Raw genomic sequence first — 24,743 nt, forward strand, 5'->3', positions numbered from 1 at the left:
TATCACATACTGTGGCTATCTTTTTTTCTCCCTGGTCTATGAAGTGGACCTAGCGTGTCAAAGTCAAATAGCTGTCCCTCCCTGTAGGTATGTATCCTTGATTAAACAAATTTCACTTCTTGTGCCTAGGGCTTTAAAGGGATTTGGTCCTATTATGTCAAATGATACTCACGCGCTTTTAAAACATACTCCTAAATGACTTAGGAGCACAGGTGCTGTAAACTCCCAGATGCAATGTGTACCCATAAATGACAAGGAAATTCTTGAAAATTCCATCTGTTAGTTATATCATATAAAACCATTACCTAAAGACTCGTATCTACTGTAATACTTTGAAACAAATATCTTGCAATTATTTTTCCTGTGCATGCATATAATACACAAGATTCTCAAAATCATACCTAAGAATTTTTCTGAGTGGGAATATTATTGATATAGTGAAGGGTGTTAGGCATGGAAGTTTTTAAAGAAAAGTTACATAAATACAAAGGAGAAAATGTTATTACATATTTTCCATCCTGGGGTGTTTGGGAATACAAACAAATGGCATAAGGTTGATGTGCAAGAAACAGTATCACCTCATAATCAAAACAGTGTTAGGTAGAAAATTATTGGAAAACGGCTTACAGTATAATCCATTGGCAAATGATATTTGCATTATATGGTTTTGGATAATTCATGGAGTTAAAAAACCCAGAGGAATCAGCCAACATAAATTTTCCATCACAAACTGCAGCTGTAAAGATATAATGAAGAACATTTGTCAAAGTGCCATTTGAAAAACAGAATCAGAGCCAAAATGAGGGTGACCTTAGATATTGGTTTACATGGATTACCTTGGAAATGCTTTGTAAGCAACAATAGGAAGACAACGTAAAAAACACTACCAACTTACTCCTACTTCTGATTCCTATGACTATTTGATCTCAAAGTACTATATGAGAAGAAAAGTAGTACAGATAATCCACTTTTAAATTAGAGACAATCCAACTAATCCAAACTAGTGCAAACCAATCCAAATAATCCAAATCCAACAGTTGGATTCAACTAATCCAACTCTCTTTCTTTCATTTTATTTTATACATTTGTAAGGAAACAGGATCTTGCCTTAACAGTTCTTATCTATAGCTATTTTAAATCAGGAAATTGTATTTGCACTACCAGAAACAATTTGGTATCATATGAATAAACGCAAGAAGGGATACAGTTGACTATTGCTATCTCTACTTCTATGAGCTTCCTTCCTAGTTCCTCACCTTATATATTACTAAGTAGTCAAAGAGATAAGTGGATATCCCAAGTTTCCTGCCAGCTAGTGAATTCATTAATCTGAGGTAAATGTCATCCCTCATCATATATTTTTTCAAAAAGCTTTATTAGTTTTGTTTCCTTGGTGCTGCTATTCCCTTCTACGCATGTTCTTTGGTTTAAAAATCAGTTATTAAAAAAATAATCTATTTTTAAGCCTCAGCAAGATTGGAGATGCTAATTCATGTAGAGTTATTTTATTTCAGCAGACACTGAAGCACTGTTGAAGCTTTTGCTGCATCTCTTGAACATTATGTTAGGAATCTGTCTGATGATGGTTTTTCTTCAGTTTCTCAGAAAGCATCACAAAGCTTTCAAATAAGGATAAAATCAGCACCATACATGATTATCTGGAGAGGTAAGGACAAGTTCATCAATTTGAGGCAGATACTCAGAAGTTAGATAGGCCTTTTCTTTAACATCACAAATGAAATCATACCTATAATGACTATACAAATTATGAATAATCAATCATATTGAAAATTAAATGGAAATTTTATTGAGCATAGTTCTCCTCTGGGAAATGATATATAAAATGATAAATCTGGGCTCCTTGTCTGTTCATTTTATAAGTGTAAAGTTCTTTCTGACTACCACTGTAGCAAACACAACATAAAAATTAAGCTTTGTTTCAGTCAGGCTCAGGCATGCACTGTTAATAAAGACTGCAGAATGAACTTCACTAATGATGATATGTCTAATGCATAAGCTGGAATAGAAACATATTCCCCTTTGCAATCTTTATGGCCTTTGAGAGGAAAACAGAACACCTAAGATTTTAAATACATAGAGAAAAAATGTCCATGAAAGAGAAAGTTACTATTCTATATAACTTTTTATCAGAATAGGCTACAGCTTTAGAGCTGGTAATTAGTATAGAAGTACTTTTTCTGTCCATTTAAATTCATGTGATTCCTGTCTGTACAATTGGGCTAATATTTACAATCATTTCCCACGGAGAAGAATAAAATCAGTGTGAGAAGAAGGAAAGTGCCCAGCTTGTTATTAACAAAGTGTACAAAAAAGTGATACTGTTAACAAGTGGTTAGCAAGACACATCCTGATCTAAAAAGGAGTTTATAGCACTGGCAGTAATAAATAGAGAAACAGCATACTGTATTAATAAGATTAATGACAAAAGTTTGCTTTTGTCAACAATTCATTTCTGTTCTTCTTGTTTCCTTTTATTTGTTTCTTCTTATCTCTTAACATACAGTGAGTAACTTGAAACAGGACAGAAAGATTCAGGGAAAAGTCCTTAGGTCACAGCTTAGCAATAGTCAGTGTTTAGTATCTCAGGAATGAGCATGAAGATAGCTAGGACTGGTCCTATTTCCCTGAAGAACCTCCCAGTGCTTTCTCATTGTGGGGAGGAGGCAGCTGTGGTCACAGGTGGACAGGGTCAGAGAAGTCTTTACATTTCTGCCTCCTCCTGGAGCCCTAAGAAAAGCCTCAGTTGTTCTCCTAATGAGACAGGAGACATGTTTTATAGGAATCACTTTCACTGCTTCCCCAACATGCATCTTGCTGTCCATTTCTATTTACTTATGTTGCATACAGCTCACATTAGGAGGGCTTAATCCTGTAATCCTTGAATTGCAGGGAGAACCTCCCCAAACTGGTCAGATCAAGTCCACATCTTTTGCTTGACAGGAACTTTCTCTGCCAAGGGCAGTACATTACTTCCTGGCTTACATATGATTAATCTCTCTCAGTACTGTAGTGATGCTGTGAGGTAGGTAATCACAACACGTTAGCCTAGAAATAGAATAACTGCAAAGAGAGTCTGTAGAGAGAAACACCTCCTGGGATCAGCCTCCAGTCTCCCTTTCCTTAGACTTATGTGCTACATAGCTGCTTTTCAGCAGTGCCAGCTATTATTAATAGATGCTGTTCAGACTTTCACGTTTCTCTAGAGACCCTTTCACTGAAATTGCTAACTGCACTTTTGCAATGCCTTTTGTTACTGCACTGCATTGCAGAGCCAGAAAGAAACCTTTCAAGATAATTTTAATCAATACAACCAAAAAAGTGAAGGCATTCAGTTGCCTGAATCTCTGCTGAGAATCTGAGATTTTACTGAGTTCTGTCTAATGCAGGGAGAGACTGTTAAAATTCACCCCTGTACCCTATATTTTAAAACCATTAACATATTCTAAAATGAGAAGTACTAAAGGGAATAATAATCAAGATGAAAAAACAAACCCAGTTGTTTAAAGGGCAGCAACTCTGTTGTGTGCAAGAGCACTTGTAGCATGAATAGTGAATTAGCTGTAATCTCACTCTGAAACTCTGAAGCACTTCTGAAAATCTAGACAGTTTTAGATTTTATAGGACTGTATTAAGTTACTCTAGGGATGGGACATAAGTCAAAAATGAAAGAGGTGGGAGAATTGGCAGGTATCCCATACATGCATACGGCTTATTGCCAGTCATTCCACTGGTTTTGTAAAGTCTGCTAGAGAAACCTAATTATATAAATTTAGAAAAGCTCAGACTTTTTGGATGGAAAATCTTAAGGCTAAATTGTAACGTAAGAGTCATGGAGTAAAAATTTGTCCTGCAGACAGAATTGTATTTCTGTAAGGTTATGAGCTGAAACTGCTAAACTAATGGTAACTGAATGAGTTGCTTGGAAATACCAGGCATCAGTGAAGATGAACAGGGACAAATGATCCAGCTCCCTGAAGTGGAGCATAACTGTAGCTAGTTTCCTTAAGACATTCTGTCTATTTTTACTTGTATGCACATTCCTGAAATTTTTATCTCAGTTGTGCATATTCTTTAGTGACTGTTAAAATGCTGATTAAGAAATAATATGCTCAGTTACAAAGGAGCAGGGCATTCACAACATATATTTGGTAGAGATTCAGGGAGAGATGCAAATCAGCTCCAAAAGCCATGTGCATAAGAGGCTATGCCTCAGCTGAAAAACCCTGCTTAAGCACAATTCATAACTTAAACCACTGTGTAGCCTCCAAGGCACAGCTGAGTCATGTTTACATAGCTTTGACTGCAAGTAAGTGAGCTTATTTTTGTCCGTATCTACCAATGTATGAATATCAATTAAATTCTGTCCTATATAACAGGTCTGACTGTAATATCTTTAATAAAATGTGAGCAAAACTTGTAAACTCAGACCTAATCATTCATAGTAACTAAAAAGCATTCATTTTGATGAGATGTATAACACTACTTTTTAACTATATGGATCTGCACTTTTTTATTTAGCTATAGCTAAAAAAAAAAATAACATAAAACAAAACAAAACCCCCCCAAAAAATGCATGTCTCAAAACAACAGTATGATTGTAGAAATGAATGACTGAGTAAGTCTCAGGTTGTGCTACCTTAACGCCTGCAGTGAAACAAAGATCTAGCTGAAGCTACTTCAAGACCTTCTGATTTCCTCAACTGTAGAGGGACCTGCTCAGAGCCCACCATCCTTATGATCTAGCTGGATGCAGCTGTTAATCTAGAAAAGACATTTGGATGTGTTTCAGTTGATATTCTACTGAAGTATTTTGATGGATATTTTCCCCCAGAAGTTCAGCTATCTCTCCCTTCTGAATTGGCTGCACTCAGAAGAATGCAAGTAATGGGCAGGTCTGCAATTCACCTTTTTATTCCTGAAGAAAATTACACTTCTGTCATCAGCCTTCAGAATCAGGCTTGCAGATTCCTTAAAAAAAATTGGTCTTTTACTCGCTTGTTTGTTTTTAAACTAGAGCCCAGCATTTTACAAGTTTCTGAAAGCTCAGACTGGACTGCCCCCACTGTTATTCTCAGGAGAGCTCAGAAGGCTGTTCTCACAGCAGAAGGGAAATAAGCTTTCCAGATTTCTAGCACCAAATTCTAGAAAAAACAACCAAACAAACCACAACACTTGGGGAGTTAATCGCTCCAACTTTTCCTAAAACATTTGCAAAGTTCTCTTTGCAGGAAAACTTTACAGACTTTGAACTGAGAGCTGAGACTGTGAAGAGCAATGCAGACATTAACATGCATACCTCCCCACCAAAAAGCTGCACACTCACTTTGGTAAGCAGCAATGTAGTCAGACTCCTCGGTACAATTTCACAGTGTTCACTGCTGCATGGAACAGTGGCTGCTCTGCACAAAAAGGTGCTCAGGGAAACTAGATAGATAAAGGCAAATAAACTCACTGGTACTGAAGGATATAAGCTTTTTCCGTTAAAAACCTATCAGGTTTCAGGTTTGTAAGACTTTCACAGAATCACAGAAGGGTTGAGATTGGAAGGGACCTCTGGAGGTCATTTCATCCAACCCCCTGCTCAGGCAGGGCCACCTAGAGCCCCTTGCCCAGATTTTCACATCCTCATCTTGCATCTCTCACAGCGGTGCCAGCAACCCAAACATTTGTGTCAGAGTCATACAGACACTCCTATTCCCTAGCAATCCGTGTAGGGAGATGCAGGTGTGTGGCCAACAGAGTTAAGACATCCTGCCAGGGCTCCATCCTGCAGTCACACTCACCTCCCCTGGCTGCAAAATGCTGCACTGCCCACCCTCCTCCCCCTGCATCCCATCTATGTTTCTGGATGTACAACATCAATGTATCTGAGTGTACATAGTAACCTGGGAAAAGCTGTTTGTCGTGTTTTGTATGATGATGTTCTAAATGCTAGAATCAAAAGAGAAAGCTCTCCTCTGACTCCAAATATGCCATTAGGTGGTTTCTGATACTAGATAATGTGACTTTATATTTGTATAGGGTCATAATTTTTTTTTTAAAGGAATATTATTTGATATTACTGGTACACAACTTCATATGAAATTTCTATATTATTTTATAATTTACATTATATTTATGTTATTTATATAGTAACCAATAATTTCTATATTATTTTATATTAATACAGCCAGATTGTAGTATTTCTTCATTATTTATTAAGCAAATTCTTCATTAATGAGAATTTTAAAGAAAACTGTTTCTATTTAGAAGATAAAGATTATAACAATCTCTCTTGTTAATATTTTTAGTAGAATTGATTTGGACTTCACCATGCAGTTTATTGCCTATAAACAATTTACAAACTACTGACAAGTTTAAGTATGTTTAGTAAGACTGATTCACAGGGGTTTACATTCTTACCACACGTTTTTTCAGATTCATCTGAACCATCCGGGCAGTCCAAGACTCCATCACAAAATAAATCTTCTCTAATGCAGGTTACACCATCATCACAAAGTTCAGCAGGTAGCAAACACTCAGCTGAAATAATAAGGACAATAGCAATAACAGCACAGCAGTAACGCAGTTTCACTACAAAGGAAAATTGACTCACCTCTGGTTACTTTAGCACAAATCAAATCAACTGCTCTATTGTGTTTTACAAAACTGCATTTTTAGAAGCCTGGAATGAAATATCACATACTAAGAAGATAAATTAAGCACAGTATGGAGGAAGTTCTCAGAAGTGACATATTTTTTGAAACTAAGCTTGAAATAGGGCTGGAAGAAAATTTCCATGAATTCCCATTTCCTTCCTCTGCCCAAATAAACTACTTTATGCAATACAATAAATGACATTTTCCAATTTCTTATGCTTGAATAACATGAGAAAACTGTACTTTGGTTTAAATAACAGTGAAAAATCTCTGGTTTTAGTAATATAATTTAATTTAATTTCTTCAACTTCAACACATCACAATGTTGCACTTCCTCATGCTAAAGAATCTCATTTTTTAACCAGCATATCTTGAAAATGAAAGCCTTTAAGACTGGATTTCGAAATACCAGGAATATCAGAAACCTTATTCTTTTCAGATTTGCAAATTGTATTTATAAGTTAAGGGCGAATTTCTGCAAAAAGAATACATGGGCAGATCCTTAAAATTGTGGAATCTCACTAATAGTGTTTTACTAGAGCATAAATGGTCATCCAGTGCAAACATGCTCTTTTAGTCTTTAGATAGTTTTGGTCCTAGACATCTGTAGAATTCAAGTAGGTCCTATTAAAGTGAACAAAAACATGCAGCTAAAATAAGCTTTGGATAACTACTAATTTCAAAATTCTTGAAAATTGCATTAAAATCTGTGGAAACTATTCACTCAGCACTATTCACATAGTTCTTTTTCAGCAAGCATTTACTGAAGTACAGAAAAAGGTAAAAATTTCTTATGCAAGAGAGAAAAATATTAATTTGTAAAACTGATCTTGCAGCTTCTAACCATTATTGCTTGATTTACTTTTTCATAAAACTGTTAGTTCTGTAATCAGATTAAGTAAATGCTTGTATGATATTGTATATCAGCATAAGTGACAAGGACTGAAATTGGTTTGGATGCATTGTAATATTTCAAAGTGCTTTACAAAACACTTTCAGTGTTAGCAATGAAGACACTGTAAAGCAAGAACTGCCATTTTGCATCCAACTGGTAATTGAAACAAACCAAACATAGTTTAGTCAAGTGTTGGAAGTGATACAGTGCCAATGAGTGGCCACAGATGAACAGAGACGAAACTGTGCGTTCTAGACCCAGAACAAAACCCCAACCAATAATCTAGGAATATGTGTTGCACAAGCCCAATATGCAAGAAAACATTGTTTACACACGACATGATCAATTCTAGGTTTAGTCTTCACTCAGAAAACTAAACAGCATTGCCACCTACTGGATAGAAAGAAATTAACATTTTCTAGTAAAACGACTTTTTTTTAAACAGAAAATTTCCCTAAATTGCAATGTAATTGCTATACTCAGCTAAAAAATGGCAGTAAATACATTAGACCCATTTGAAAATGCTTATAAATGTCATATATATTTCACCATTTAATAAGGCTAGGGGAGGTTTTCAAAGATTCAGACAGCTTTGGCTTTCTGTCTGTTGGAAGTCATGTGAGAGTTTGCTAACAGGTTGGGTTTTTTTGTTTGTTTGTTTGTTTTTTCCAAAGAGCACGAAGAAATAATAGGAAACAAAAATGAGCAGTCAGTAGGAGTGTCAATATATACATCAATATACACAACACATATACCATTTTTGTAGAATGTACAGTCTTAGAAGTCCCTTCTCCTTGAAGAGGTCTCCTTGGTCAAATCAAAGGTAAACCCGCATATCATGTATTTGTAGGAATGGAATGTGAGAGTTGAATGATGTGAGAAGAGGCCGTAGGCAAACAGTGTAATTCTGAGATCTCAGACTGTTTCATATAAACTCCCTGCTTCTCCCCGTCCGTAGTTACCTACCTACAGTTGTTGAGAACTTGCTTGTGGTGAGCTGTCCTGAACCTGGGCAAAGACAACCCAAAGTTAGAACTCTACTTCTTGCTCTCTGGCAGCACCTCTGCAGTTGCTTGGGCAGAACTAAGCAGCAGCTAGTCTGCTCTTACATCTGCATTATTTGCTGTATCCACACACCCCAGTTTAGGTAATGATATGGTAACACCAGCTTGAGTGGCTTGATCCTAAAGGTCAAATGTCACAATAAACATAAGAAAAATAATGTAGAACACAAGTGTATTTTAAATCTCATTCTTTTAGCATTAGTCACATGCTTTTCAATAACTTCAAAAGACTTTCGGGGTTTTTTTTTTCCCAATAAAATAACAGCAATACTTTCTTGTCTTTCCCTGGTAGGGAAAAGTTCTGACCTGAAGTTGGTGTCAGGGAGCTTGTAATTAGAGTCACGGGATCTGTTGAAACAAGATAAGACAACTTTAATATTAGTACTATAATGTGTATGTACGTTTTCTTATAAATAAGATTGCTAAACTAATCAGTTATCACAGTGTGAGGAGAGAAGCCTCAAATCTGTCTAGGATTTGTATATTTACATACAGGCATACATACATACCTGTGTGTATACATATTCACACATGAACAAATGCCTAGGTACATAAGTAGATTTGTATTAGTGATAGTAAACTGCAAACCATTCTGGAAAAATGGAATGCTTATTTGTGATTGCTCCAACACAACTTCTACTTTGATGTGATTTTAATAAAAATCACTGAGGATGGCCCTGGTGTTTCCAGCTCCCAAATAGTCTTTTTATTTCACTTTGAATTTGCATTAGCATCCCTGTTTACTATTTTTACTTTCTAGATTAAGACTCAAATATGTGAGTAGGATGATGATGTCCTCAGCTGAAAAAGATCCCCATGTCACTGCAGTTAATGGATCCTCTCCCTTAGTTTATAAGATGAAGGGCCAGAAGGAATAAAGAAAGAGATGCAGTAAGGCCTTCTTGCCTTCTCTATAGTTTGTCATCTATCAGTTTTGCTGGCAGAAGTTGCTGATCATTGGCCAACACAGACTTACTTTTGTTAGATGTTCCTGCTCTCTCAGACTTACTAGTGCACAAACTTGCATGAGGACTTCCTACCAATTTTCTGTCAAAACATGCTGATTTAGCAAACACTATTAAGCTAAGCTAGGGCATTTTGCATTAAATGGATTATGCACCATTCTATGTCAGTAAATTTAAGACACAGTTCCTCAGACAGAGGGAGAGGAGAGCCCAGCAGAAGGTGTAGGAAGGGTGCAGCTGGATGGACTGTTGCTCTTGCACAGCTACATTCAAAGAAGGAAGCTTCATTCATACCTTCACAGTAGTTTCCAAAGTGTTATGTACATATGTATCTACCTACATATCTGTCTACATATTTCCTAAAGGATCACTATTTTGGAAGGAATCAAACATTAAAAGACCTAAAACATGGGTGTATGCATGAGCAAGCAGTTCTAATGAAACAATTATCAGGAAGCTATGTCTTGAAGACTGTTGAAAAAAATTGGGATTGTTACAGGCACTTCCAAAAGTGCATGCATAAGTTGACAGCAAAAGCCATGAGAGGAAAAGCACAGGACAGTGACAGAGGCATCAGTGGTATAAGCACAAATCACAAATGGTCAACTACCGTGTGGTCTCACTAAAGTAACATGTGAGGTGGGTGAGGATGGTTTTAGTGTCAACAGAGCCAAAACCCAAGCATCCAGCAGATGTAAACATACCACATATGGTAAAACTTGGGTATATCGTGGGATTTGGACTGAAACAGAAAGAGCAAGGAGGCAGACACTGTTAGCAAACATACAAAAATGACCCCAAGCAGACCCAGGACCAAGTGGGAAGGAATCCAGACCAAGAATATTATTCCATTCCAGCCTGGGGTGCTGACAACTCCCAACTCCCTTCCCCTGCCACCACACCCGCACCTCCCCATTTCTTCTTGAGGATGATTAGCACCATTGAACTTAGGACTCAGAGAAGCATTGAGATAGCATACCAGAGGAATGGATAGATAAGAGGAAATTCGTGTGTTAGCAGTTTTAACTGTATCATTGGGAATAAGCTGTAGTAGTTGTATACTTTGGACTATACGCGTTAGTTGGCCTGTAACTAGACTAATACAACACTTTCATTGTTATGGCTGTAATTAGACTACCAGTAAATACTTGGCTCCTATATTCATAGGTGCCTTTCTTTAGCTCACATAAATTGCATGAAGCTCCTGGTCTGATACCCTGCCCTGGAGAATTGTATGTGATAATTTGTATGCAGTTTGTATGCAACAACTCTACCTGCATCTAGTGCTACAAAGCACCTGCTGTATTGTTCAGCTCTCTGACTGACTTTTGGCAGGTTTGTGGTCAGTGAATTTGCGAGACCAAGGAGTTGTGTCTGCTTCATACCCTATCATCCTAAGACTTCCAGTGATAGTGGAAGGAAAGTCTATCAATCAACATTGCTCAGTATATTGGTAACCACAGCATAAGAGTAGGATTCCCCAGCCTCATCTACCTGCCTAAATCTGTGAAAACTTCAGCTTGCCACTCAGCTGGCTGATGGAGATTCAACTTCTGTTTTGATTCACTAATTAAGGTCTTAGAGCTTTTGTACAGACTTCAGATCACTGCTTGCTCAAATGGTCAGAAACAATGAAGAGCAGCTAACTATCACTGAATGGACCCTAGAAGTCAAGCCCCAATTACAGCTAAGGCAGCATTACTACATTATACTACCTGAACAGCAAGTCTTATGTTTCTTCATGTATTGGTAAAAAAAAATAGTTTCTATTTTGTAAAAGATACTGACCTGGTGAAGTTAAAGGCATCATTGTAGTAAGATTTTCAGCAGCTACTGGAAGAAAGCAAGTTCATTATAAACTCCTTTTATAGCGCAATATCTAGTTTGACACCACTCAGAGAAAGAAAGTTTAAATAAAAAAAAAATCAGCTGTGACTACTTCTCTTTAAATCACTAGCAGTGTCCTGCTTCCTTCCTTTTGAACATCTCACCCTGTTCCCAGCCTTTTCTCAAACTCTATGATCTTCCTAAGGAGGAAAGGTCTGTATTAATCCCTTTCAATCCTCAACCCCCATTCATTGTATTGCATATAAAATGTCTTCATCTGGGAAATCTCTGTCTTGACACTTTTTATACTATGGAGATTTTCAGAGGACCTGTGTCTTATAGAACAGTATTTAGATCAGATAAATGAGTTAAAATTAACCTGGGATAATTTGCAAGAAACTGAGTTACTTCTAATCACTGTGAAAACTGTGATTTCAAGTTAGTCACACCTGTGTTGTAGTTGCCTCCCCTTCTGAAATAGGAATAGGACTTCTCTTGCAGAACATACTGAGATATAGGATGCAAAAATGCCATATATGATTATGATCGCTAATTAGTTATAGTTGTTATTTTATTGAAGCACTCCTGATGAAATGGACAGATGGTATCTCATGTGAAAAGAGGCATTTTAATGATCCACAGCAAGAAAAGTTTGACTACTTCAAAGTTCATCAATAGATATACAACCTTTTAAAAAGCTCTTCATAATTTTCTTTGGTGACATTTTTGAAGTATAATGAGCAATCACTTTCCACAGTGATGTGCAGTTATTTAGAACAACTTCTTATATGTGGTGCAAGTAGTAAAGAGAAATAAAGATGTCAAGACTCTGAATTTAGCCTTTGAATACCTGAAGTACTTAGCAAAAAATGTACCTTTTAGAATAGAGTAAGAGACATTGCACACCAGATGTCCCACTCCTCTTAAAGCAATCAGTTGCTACTTAATAGTATTTCCAGCAGGTCTTCAAATGTCAGCTAATCAACTTCCACTTCAAAGGATTCAAATTACTTTTTATCCTCACTCTCAGTGAAGGTCTGTTTTGAAGCTTATTGAGGTAAAAACAAGGATTTCCATTGATCTCTTTGGGCTTCCATTTAGGCTTCGATAAATTTTCTAGTACTTACATAAAATCACTATATTTATATATTTGCAGAATTTAAAACTACCTAATCTTTAAAGCCACATGCCTTTTTTTCCCATTTACACTTTACCTAAGCTTTAGAGGAATATGAAGTCAGTTCCTTGGGCATACTTCTCCAGAAGCCACACTCTGTATTCAGTTTGTTGTTCTTACTGAAATCTTTTCAATAAATAAGTCTTCACTCACTGTGAGGCTGAGCCCTTTTCTTTATTCTTTAGCAAAACAAAATGGCAATTGCATTTACTTATGAAACAACACAGCTGGGGCTTAATTGCTTTAATTTGAGGGATAACGAAATTAGAAATGTTATGTTACATAAAAGACATGAAATTGAGTGGTTTTCACTGGAAAATCACAACTTTGTCCTTTACTCCCTGCTTAGTGAACACACAATGCTGACTCATACTTTCTAGTTGACAAGGTTGTAAATGGTTCTTTCAGCTGCTACTGTTAGTTCTGTAATGGGGAAGGAGGGTACCCATAAGCATAAGTAACAATCCCTTTGCCAAAGTTTTCCCTTAGGAGCCAAAGTTTTCATTCATGTTACCCGTAGTTCTCAAGGGTTTCTACAGAGAAAAAAATGTTTACTAGCATTACCTGTGACTTGTATGCTGTTCACATCAATTTTCAAAGTCTGGGTAAGATTAGTTTTATTTGCGTTGAAACCCAAAACCAGCTCATTTTTTATTTTCTCAACTGTTACCATCTGGGTAAAATAAAGGCTGAAGATCACAACAACACTAGCAATACAAAACAGAGAAGCTGATTAGTTATACAAGCTAATGAAGTAAATTTGCTATATGACTTATCATCTAGACAGTATTTCATTCCAACAAGGGTTCATTTGCAAAGTCAGAGTTTCTTTAAGTGTTGGCTGGCAAAGATGACACATAAAGGAACACCTCTTAATTATCAGGTTAGTTTGAACCTTGGAGAAACAGGGTTTTTTTTCTTTATCTACTCTTATTTTCACTGTGGGAAAAAAACAAAACAACATTCATATCAATTGCTGCAATGGAGCTGAATTTGGATAAACTAAAGGAGAAGTAGGTTTATTGTTATTCAACGGGTCTCCTAGTTTAAGCCCTAAAATATTGATTGTGAACCTTGAAGTGTTATGAAAATTATATAATATATTCATGTTATAAAAATATAATACAAAGTGATCACTTTTATAAAGCAAAGAATCTGTGGATTCTGCATCTGTGAGGATCTGCTGTGTGATTGCCTGGATTCTCATAAAGAAACAGTAATGGCTGCAAGCACAGATATTTTGAAATCAGTGGTTAAACCACATTTAAATTCTATGGGGCCTGAATTTTTTCCACAGTGTTTTCTGTTTGCTCTCTGCCATCCCTTCCAGATACTATTATTAAGTTTTATATTTGTAGCTAGATTAAGGTAGCATCAAAGTATGGTGCTTGCTAAAGTTTTTCTCCATTTACTTAAATTTAGGTTCAAACTTTTTTATTCTTAAGCATTTATACTACCCAATTGCAACTGACTCAGTAGTGCTTTTTGATAAGGTGTGATTAATCCTGCCATTTTGCTAAGCTTAGTTTGCAATTTGCAATATATGGAAAAAAATCTCTTTAATTTCTTACATGTTTTTTGATAACCTCTGGGCCATGCTGAGCAAACAAAAGCTTTTATTGCTAACCTTGTGACTCAGCAGAGTTTCAAGGGTGAAATAACAAGGAGATTGCCCAAAGGGGTAAACACTTTTTAAATGGAGTCAACTAGAAAATAGTTTCTGAGACAAAGTAACATTTCAATTATTATTTCAAAGCAGAAATGAAGGCAGATCCTTGCTGATGTATTAAAAGCCAGATCCAACATTCACTGACATCAGGTTTTTCTGTGATTTCTGTGGTATTTGTGTCAAGATACAGGGGTGGAATTGGTTTTACCAAATATAGATGTTTACAGTGCAGATACCTAGATTCCTACTGCAGTTGATGGAAAGACATAAGCTGTTCTTTGGCATAATTGATCTCCCCCTAAAAAAGGCATCTAAACTGACCAGATGAGAGAACTCTAAAAACCCATCACTTACAAAGAGAGTCTTGAGCAACTAGCTCAGAGATGTCTCCATCTTTGATGCCCAGATTTTGATGAGAATAGTCCCATTCTATGTGCAGAAACCAAATTGTGCTGACTGTATCTACCTTCACGAGGTCACCTGGAAGTGACCTACTCCTACCACTGTGTACTCCATTCCCTTGATGTTATAAAATCCTTCATAAAGTGATCATTCTCCAGCTTTCTAGCTAATTAGGTTTATGCCCTCACTATTCCAATCAAAAGATTGCTCTAATTCAAATCTGCTTCCCATTTTCAACATGAATGTATTCACAGCTTGCTAATATCCATTTTTCTTTTGCAAGCATGGTCATTCAAATGAACTGTCTCCTCTGAGTATTTATCCACTTTATGTATTTACAGACAACATTTATATCACAAGAACAGCTGGTATCACAGAATTGCATAATCTGTCATCATGTAATGTGCACTTTTCTTTAATTTTGTGGTCTCACGTGTAAGACAACTAATTACATCATTCATTTCTCAAAGTCTTCTAGTTCTAATAGGGTGTTAATCTTTTGTCCTCTGTTTTGTTCTTGCCTACCATAGTGTGTCATCAGACCGTTCTTTATTTAAAGCCCAAGTTCCTAATAATAATGTGAGATCTGCCCCCCAGTCTAAGCAGCTTTCCACAAGCAAGCTCAGCACAAACTGATATCCTTTCCTTTCTAGGTAGTTTCCTACCTACTTCACTGTCCTTACCTTTCCCATTTTTCTTTCTAACTCAATAGTCCCAGGGACTATTAAATTTTTTTTCTTCTAATCCTACAGGATTTTTTTGGAGGAAAGATATGTCTTGAAGCTTCATATGCTCTTTAGAAGGCCTTATCCAATCTCTAAAGATGTATTTTTTCATCTATTCACTGTCCACTGAAGAAGTTTCTAAATTAATAGCATCATTGCCTCTTGCCCATATTTTAAGTAAACTTTGTCATATGCAATTACCCAGTTTCTGACTTCTTGAATCTTTCACGGCCATCTTCAGATTTCCTGTAGAAAAAACCCAAAGCACAACACAAAATCACATGGTTCCCCTTGAGTTTATAATGTTCTGCATAGGAAGCGTCTTCTGAAACTATTTAATAATGGGACAGAGTATTACATGTGTTTTGCTGAATCAGGACCTTAAGAACAGTGCAGATGGAATTAACATTACAGACCTCACTGCATATACTGGACTTTTTTGCCAGCTGGCCTTCAGTAGGACAACCAACATAACAGGATATTGAAAAATGAGGTCAAACGAGCTTCAATAAATGAAGCAGGTCTTACTGGACCTTTTTTATGGACTCTTCAGGGGACACAGGGTGCAGCTTTACCTGGTGTCAAATGACAGCCTTACTTGCTAACACCCTAAGGAAAGTAAGTTAAGAGAATCCATGTCCATAGGGACATAGGAGTGTATTTCCATTCATCTGAGCTTATGCCAGCAGATCTCTAACCTGAACTTTCTTCTAGATGGCAAGGGCCAGCAACCCTGCAAACATAGCACAACTAATAAACCTTGGGGGAAAAAAAATAAATTAGCAATTCTTTAAAATATAGAGGTTCTGTGAGTTGGTCTTAGGGCTCAGCCTTACTGGTTTGGTCCAGGCATGGACTTATAGGAGTCTGAGAAGCAAGTTTGCCCCAGGAAACACATTGGTGTCAAACTTCCCACAGCAGCACTTGGAAGAGATAAGACATGAAAGGAATAATATAGGATGTTCCCAAGGATCTCTTGGAAAGCAAGGTATTGGTAAGTACTACTGAGAGAAATAGCTAAGTGAGGACTTTTGACCTTTATTTGCAAAGTTTAATTAAATTGTACCTACTTGAACTGGGAAATTTCACATCTCTCAAATTCATTTTTCAGATCACTTTCTTGAAAAACTTTTTGTATCTATATGGAAAAGAGAAATCTTGAACAAATACAGTAATTAAAAATACACCCAGTTGTACACTGCATTCATGGTTTTAATGCTAAATAATTTTTCCTTCCCAAATCTAGACTACAGAAGCAAACTTTTTCTTTGATCTTTCACTGATTTTCACAAATAAGGAATATATTGAGTTCTGACCAGGCTTAGGACCTGAAATATCTCATTTTGGGGAGAGGAAAAAGCCATCAACAGCAGGTTGTGTTAGGGAATTAATGTACCTACCAAATAGTCTTGAATTAACCAGAGACCAATAGGTTCTTACCAATTGTTCAACGTCAAAGGCAAGGACTTTGAAATCAGTTGATGATCTGTTTTGCAAAGCAGGAGTGAATGATGTCCCAGAGAGTATTTCAAATGTTCCCATGTAACCATGAGTATTCCCACCTGCTTCAGCTGCATAATTAAAAATAAAATTCAATGTTTTGAATTATATAGAAAAAAATGAAAAACATTACATTAGCTTTTACTCCACACAGATCATCAAAACAATAACTGTTAGCTTTCTGTTCTGCTTTGTAATCAGAGATATTTTGCTTATGCTGATTTTAAAAGTGATAGACATTTGTCAATGTTTACAATAGTTACAACTGTAAACATATTTTATGAATACTTTTTGTCCTTGGTTCTCATTACTTTCAATTCTGTTAAAATGCTGTTTTCCAGCAGCACTGTGAATGGATAAAGGGCACAATGGTATGTCCAGTTATGTTTAACACAAGGGACAAAAATACATGGGAAGAATAGTAGTTAGTGAATTTTGAGTTTTCTGTGTGTTCTGGATTAAAAATATTAAGAATTACTACTTTACACTTTCTGTATTAAATGCTGTGTACTTTTTATATAAATGTACACTGTTTTTGATAACAGCATTGGAAACACTAGTGTCAGACTAATTAAACTATTTTTGACCTGACCTTTCTTACCAATACATGCATTAAATGCTGGCAGGATTTATGAGGAAACTAGATAACTGGTCCTTACTGCAAATTCAATCTTGATTTTTAATATGTTACAGCATATGAGGTATGCATAAAGCAATTCATTATACATTAAAAATACTTTCTCACTGTGTAACACACTGGAAATTTTCAGATAAAACCTGAATTAATGTGGCTGATGATTGATAGAAAATGCCTTTTGCTTGCCAGTTACAGTACTAGTGGTATTTTTAATTTGTGTTTGAAGGCATTAACATCCAAAAGGAGTTTCAAGACAAAAGCAGTTAACTAATAAATACTATAATAAATGGCTTGTGATGGAAGGCACAGCCTAGGGACACCAATTTGCTACTATCAACTAGTAACAGCAGACTACTTTGAGCTTCTTTGAAGGCCATTTATCCTTACAACAACGGCAAATCTGTTTAAACAAATGTTTCTAAATAGCAAAGGGCTTTTTTTTTTTTTTTGTTATATATGTCAAATATAGTTTTTTAAAATCTTTTATAGTTATTATTTGTACATGATTAAATTCTTGCCTATTCATCTTCTAAAACCTAAGTCATTAATTTAAAGCCTGTGTCTAGATGCAATAATACACCATCACTACCTTTAAGCTCATTTTATTTTACTGGAATATGATAGTATTCTGGTAAAAGGGAAAGAAAGTTAGGAAGAAAGTTAGTAGGGAGAACAAGTTTTAAAATCTGGAATGAAAAACAATAGCAACTAAAGGAATAGACATGAATATTCTGACAAAACAGGTTTTTTTTAAAATATGGCTTACAGCTAGTTTAGTCTTCATGTGCTTCAGTATGAAATAGTATGGACTTTTGGTTAATGAAGGCACCAAAAATTTCAATGTACCAGAATTATTTTTTCAGCTACAAAAATCACTATAATGAAAAAACTTGTTTCTTGAACATTTTGCCTAACCTGTTTTCTTCACCCCATTTCAAAACATCTTTTTGCTATTAGCTGTGAGGGCTCCATAGACCTAAATACATTTCCTTCCAATCTAAAATCTAGATGTACTGGGGAGCCCAGAACTGGACACAGTACTCCAGGTGTGGCCTTACCAGGCCACAGTTAACATATATCCACAAGACCTTTGAACCAAAATTTCAGTTCCATTTGAAAATCATCCTATGTTGTTTTTTAAATTCAGCTTACTTTGTGTATCAGTAGCTTGATTCTATCACATTGTGAGCATTGGCTAAATATTAAGAATGACTTTACCTTAACTTTACATAGGGCTGGGGGCTGTCTGTCTAATGCAGGATCTCTTTCACACCAATAAATTACTTTAAAATAATTTTTTTTTAATAAAAATGAAAAGGTTCCAAGAAATGTAGGACACCTAAAGCTCCCCACAGACTTCAGTGGATTATCAATGTCTTTCTGAGTCAAACCTCATATGTGGGGAAAAAAGCAAAAATCCACAATTTGCGATATTACCTTCTCTAGTTGATGAATGCAATTGAATAACCAAAACTTTATAGCTTGGACTGCATTCCAGGGACTTCTCCCAAATTCTAAACCATGAAAATTCATTTCTAAGGCTTCAGGACATGCTTCAGGTGCTTGTATTTTTGCCTGTTTTGTTCACATTAATTTCCAGGGGAGGAGAAGAGGAAAACTTAATCCCCACCTCCCCCCCCCAGCATTAAAAGCATAGCATGAAATATGAAATATACTTACAATGACAACATCACTGGCTTCAAAGTCTGAACGTCTACTAAGAACTCCTGAAAAGGTTAAAGGTTGGCTACTTACCTCGTTCTAACTCCTGGATTGATAACCATGAAAGTACAATCAGTCCAACACAAACACACACAAAAATTGCAAGCAGAGAAGCAAACAAAATTTCGTGGTAACTAATAGGAACATATTTCGTATCAGATGATTTTTTCAGCTTCATTTCTGTCTTGAAAGCTTGTGTGAATTAAGGACTGACAAAAGACACAACCTGAAAAGGATGGTAATAATCCACATGAACAGATATTTATAGGAGATGCTTGTAAATTAATTACATCATAAAACTTCATTGACATAGGTTTTTACAACATTCTTGAACAGTCATATTTGTACACAAGATATGCAAATATAAAGAAAAGACATCTCTTCAGAAAGGAAGAACTTAAGATTATGTCTCAGATAAAGAATAAGCAAGACCACAGAAATGTAAGGTTGGTCACTGGATTTGAACTATTTCTTGTCATTTGATATTTTTAACTGAAAATTAATGTAAAATACTGCCTTCAGATTTACTGCTTATACGGGGTTTTTTTGGTAATTCTTCACAAGTGCAGTTATGAGGGCAACAGTGAAAGCCATGTCTTTCATCATTCTGCTTAAAAAGTTTCTTTAAAAGTAATTTTATATATATAGGAAATGCTGGCAAATGAGTTGTTTAGTACTGTGCCATAGTTCAGCAGCATGTTCAGCACTGAACAATAATTCAGCAGTACAAATTTAATCTGTGTAAAGCATGGTTCTTTGGCCACATATCTGGAGAACTAACCAGAGAAGATATTATGAAATGTATGCTTGTTTTATATTTTCTTGCCAGGCATAAATGTGCCATGGGATGCAAGCCCTTGATAACATTAAAGCATTGTGGATGGCCAGTGCTGTATCCGTAATAAAGCAAGAGTAAATTAAACAAACAATGTAACATCCAGTCCAAAACTTTTTGTTACTAATTTAATCTGTCAAAACTTTTGAGTAAATCAGCTCCAGAAGAGTGAAGTTATACTGATTTTATGTTTCATGCCCTGTGAGCTACTGTTTTTGACTCTGGATCAGAGAGGTCCTAAATCCAGATTTATGCTATAACATTCCTCAGCTCTCCTTATGGAACTGGAGAATCTGACCAAACCAGCCATATTCCTGCCTGTAAAAGGAAAGGGAAACTTGTCTGAGTCAATCTTTGGAAGAGAGAGTCTCTAGCTACCTGTAAATTGACAGAAATGGAGATAATAAAAATTGGGAAGAAATTAGAAAGGCTCAGAATAAGACTCTTGAATGATATAAGAGTTCTCTGCCCAGTCTTTAAGAACTGGGATATTTGAAAACATCTGCAACACAACTGATAGATTTAAACCACTCTAAATCACAATCAAAATCTTGGCCTGACAGTAGTAGCCTCGATTTAGTGTATTATCATAAAGCAATGAAAGAAATTCAGTAATATTTCCCATTACTAACAATAAATAATGGTTTAATTAAAACCAAAGTTTTTAAAACAAAATTCAGGGCAGTTGAATCATATTGCCCTTACAGAGCAGTCTATATCCTGCAAATGGATGAGATTTTGGAGTCATCATGCTAGATGAATTAAAGAATTGCTTTTGTATATGTTGTGTATGACACACAAACATATGTCTGAATATAAACGTGTGTGCATGTTTATATATATACTTATGTGCGTATAAGAGCAGATTAAATTTGTACTGCTGAACACTTTGGTGAACTGTGGCACAGTAGTATCTCTGTAACTATTTGTGATTATTCAGCAATAATTTTAATACCCATCATTACAAGGGTTTTAATTTTCTATATTTTTCTGAACATTCACTCTATCACAGAAGTTCAGAATACCTCTAAATACCTCACTTTGCTCAGTTATACATGTTAGGTTATTCCACATCTAGCAGAATTACATAATTACCTGACAGTTGGACGTGGTGCAGGTGCCCATGCTCTGGCGGGGGGGGCTGCAGGGCGGCCTCTGTGAGGAGAGGCCGGGGCTGCCCCGAGCCGGACACAGCCGGTTCCAGCCGGCTCCGACCGACCCACCGCCGGGCACGGCTGAGCCCCGCAGCCACCACGGCGGAGCCGCGGGGAAAGCCTGCGTGAGAAAGGGCAAAACGCTGCCCGGCTGTGAGGGGAAAAGTGTGAGAAACGGCCCTGCGGGCACAGAGGGGAGAGGGGGAGGAGAGGAGGAGGTGCTCCAGGTGCCTCAGCAGGGATCCCCTGCAGCCCCTGGAGAGACCACGCTGGGGCAGGTACCCACACTGCAGCCATGGAGGATCTCACCTCACGCTGGAACAGGTGGATGTTTCGTGAAGGAACTGAAGCCTGTGGAGAGCCCAGGCTGGAGCAGGTTTATCCTGAAGGACTGTAACCCATGGGAAGGATCCACACCAGAGCAGAGGAAGAATGTGAAGAGGAAGGAGCAGCAGAATGGAGCTGTTATGGACTGACTGCAACCCCCCGAAATCCCCATCCCCCTGCACCACTTGGAAATGGCAATAAATTAAACTACTTTTCCCCCAGCCGAGTCTGTTTTGCCTGTGATTGATGGTAGTTGGTGAGTGATCTCGCTGTCTTATCTTAACCTATGATCTTTCCTTTCCTATTTTCTCCCCCAGTCCTGTTGAGGAGGGGGAGTGAGGAAGTGGTTGGGTGGGCATCTGGCAGCCAGACAAGGTTAACTTACTGCAATCGTCCATGCTGCAGGAAACAATACTAGTTTGTTCCTGTCTTATTCCTAATCAGACATTTTCTGTCACAAATTTGAGGAGTTTTGTGCAGATGGACTTTGCATTCTTCTGTCATATTTTGCATAATTTAACTATTTGTATCATTGACATTGTATATCACTAGTAAAAGATAAACACTATTACCCAAAGATGTCACTGCATTTTAAATTCTGATTTATGCCCTAATGGTGAAGTGATTAACCAGAGAAGTAAAAGTTGTGGGCATTTACAGTTCAGTTGTTTTCTTTTACTAGCACCTTGCATGTGATTGTCAAGTTGTGTATGCGCTCATATGCATTGATTACAGTCTGGCTAAGGACATAACTTAACACGGGTAGTCTCCAACTGGAGTTGTGACTCCTACAAATGAATGCAATTGCTAAACAATTCTAGCTGGCAACAAGGTCATGGTAGCAATAATTAATAGGCAAGCCCTGGACACTGAGCTGATAGTAATTAAATGAGCTCTTTCATTAATTTGTTTGTAACATATTATAGTCTGTACTACTATAAGGTGGTTAAAAAAGAATAAAAGAACCCATGATTTCACATATTCATTTGTAAATCTTCAAAATGAGGGGGGCAGACTTCAACACTGTGCCAATGCTAGCTTACTATTAATTACAGAAAAGGAGCAGTTTATGCTGGAAGTGACCTATGAAGGTCATCTTGTGAAACCTCCTGCTCAAGCCAGGGCTAACTGAAATTAGATCAGGCTGTTCAGGGTCATGTCCAGGCAAGACCTGAATACCTCCAAGGTGGAAGGCTCCAGAACTGCTCTGGAAAAAACACCTGTGCCAGCATTGACTACCTGCATAGTGATTTTTTTTTTCCTTATGTCTTACTGGAATTTCAGTTGCTGCAATTTGTGTTTATTGGCTCTTGGGCTTTCACTATGCAATTCTGAGAAGAGTCTGGCTCCATCTTCTCTGCAGTCATCCCTTAGGTAGCTGAAGGCAGCAATTAGACACCCCTAACAGCTTGTCAGCCCCCAGCCAGTACTGGTACATAGGGTTATTCCATCCCAGATTCAGGACTTTGTATTTGCTGAACTTGGTTGAACTTTATGAGGTTTCTGTCAGGCCATTTCTATGTCTCTTAATAACAAGTACATCCTGTAACTGCAAACTTCCCTCTAGCCATTGACTTCACTTGCTTCTACTCTTTTATTCCTCATTTAGTTACTTGTCTTCCTGTTCATTCTCCTTCTGCAGTCTTAGCTGTATATTTTTTCTTTTGATTATAATTCTAAAGTTTATTTTTCACTTCCATTTACTCTATAGACTGATAGGACTCTTGAAAGTTGGATTTGGTTGGTTTGCTACATGAGTAAACTGATGAAATGGCGGCATCTGTTCAGGAAATGAGTGAGCATTAACCGATGTTACTACCAGATTAGAGAGAATTTCCATCTACTGTGAGTTGTGAGTATTCACAGGTCATGAACAGCCTGCAGCACAGAAATTATTCGCTGGAGAAAATAATATAAAATTAAAAATAATAAACCAGATTACTCAATTCTATTGGCAAAAAATTTGCAAATAGGAAACTAATGAAATCAGTTGCATATTATTTTCTAAGCTCTAGTTTTATGATACAGCTTGTGAACTGTGTGATTAAACAATTATACCATGACTTAAAAATAGTTTAAATGGTATGAAGGCAAATACTCTATTAATGTGTTCAAAACCAGAGAAATATGGCAACTTATTTAAATATTGATAATTGATAATTTTTTTGAATTATTATTATAGTCAGACTAGTGAAATATGAGAGTAGACCATTTTTAAAGAAACAGGTCATTGCCATGGTAGAAGCCTAAAAGATTCACAATTTAGTTTGTTTATATTGCATCTACAACTGCACCTCCACAGGTTTTATACCCTCATTGGGCTGCTTTTATTTTATTGTTCAATCAATCTCCAGCACAGGGTGAAAAGACTGCTGACATAGAAAGGATGTTGTTGTGTTCAGATAATTCCTCTAACACCCAGTCTATCACAAACATACTTAAAGCCTGACATCCCATTAATAGCTAGTTATCTGTGGGAAAATATTTTGGTTACCCACATAGACTTGCCCTTCCCTATCAAAATGAAATGAAAATCAGCTTTCTTATGTCAACTGTTTTCAGAAGTCTAAATGGTTTGTCCCTTTTGCTATGCAGACTTCCATAGAGGGAGGCAGAAAATCAAATCAATGGATCTCCATTGAAAGTGCAGAAACAGACTATAAGCTTATTTTTACTATTACATCATAAAAAGAAGTTTAACAGGATGCTCATAAAGAAGTGCAACTTCTCAGTAATGCCATATTTAAAAAATCCAAAACCTGCATGTTGATTACCTTTCACTCTTCCAACTGCCTGTATTAAGGATGAGTAGTAGTCAGCCAGCTGTCAAACTTTATATGAAATGAAAAACATGGACCTCATTTACTAAATAAATTATCAGAATTTTTAGTAGTTAAAAATATATGATTCTTTGTGTAATCCATTATTTAATATTGATTGACTAAGAGTGGCATATTATACATCACTAATGTGCTGTTCTCTCGTCAAACATTTTCTCATGCATGTTTGACCAAGCAAGACATAGCTTGGGAGAGGAGTGACTTAGCAGAGGACTACATAGTCTTTTTATAAACCCTATTTTAACCCGTTTCCAGTATAATCCAACTTGGAGGACTTGATGAATCTTCAGTTTTCTAGGATGGTATTTCTTATCTTGAGGTTCTTGGACAACATCCTGAAATTTT

General features: G+C 36.6%; 1 protein-coding gene across 1 annotated transcript in view; it reads right to left on the reverse strand.

The window, feature by feature from the left end:
* TMPRSS15 (transmembrane serine protease 15) overlaps positions 1-19,420 on the reverse strand; it is a 58,225-nt gene extending 38,805 nt beyond the window's left edge. The window contains exons 1-10 of the mRNA XM_041124968.1: positions 19,276-19,420; positions 16,824-16,954; positions 16,454-16,521; positions 15,585-15,629; positions 13,152-13,294; positions 11,372-11,416; positions 8,962-8,966; positions 8,521-8,617; positions 6,424-6,543; positions 628-736 (exon numbers count right to left, since the gene is read on the reverse strand). Coding sequence (XP_040980902.1) covers positions 628-736; positions 6,424-6,543; positions 8,521-8,617; positions 8,962-8,966; positions 11,372-11,416; positions 13,152-13,294; positions 15,585-15,629; positions 16,454-16,521; positions 16,824-16,954; positions 19,276-19,420 — 908 coding nt within the window. The remainder of the gene's footprint in view (positions 1-627; positions 737-6,423; positions 6,544-8,520; positions 8,618-8,961; positions 8,967-11,371; positions 11,417-13,151; positions 13,295-15,584; positions 15,630-16,453; positions 16,522-16,823; positions 16,955-19,275) is intronic.
* Positions 19,421-24,743: the final 5,323 nt, after the last annotated feature.

The sequence above is a fragment of the Aquila chrysaetos genome, chromosome 7 (genome assembly GCF_900496995.4).
Source record: "Aquila chrysaetos chrysaetos chromosome 7, bAquChr1.4, whole genome shotgun sequence".
Lineage (NCBI taxonomy): Eukaryota > Metazoa > Chordata > Aves > Accipitriformes > Accipitridae > Aquila > Aquila chrysaetos.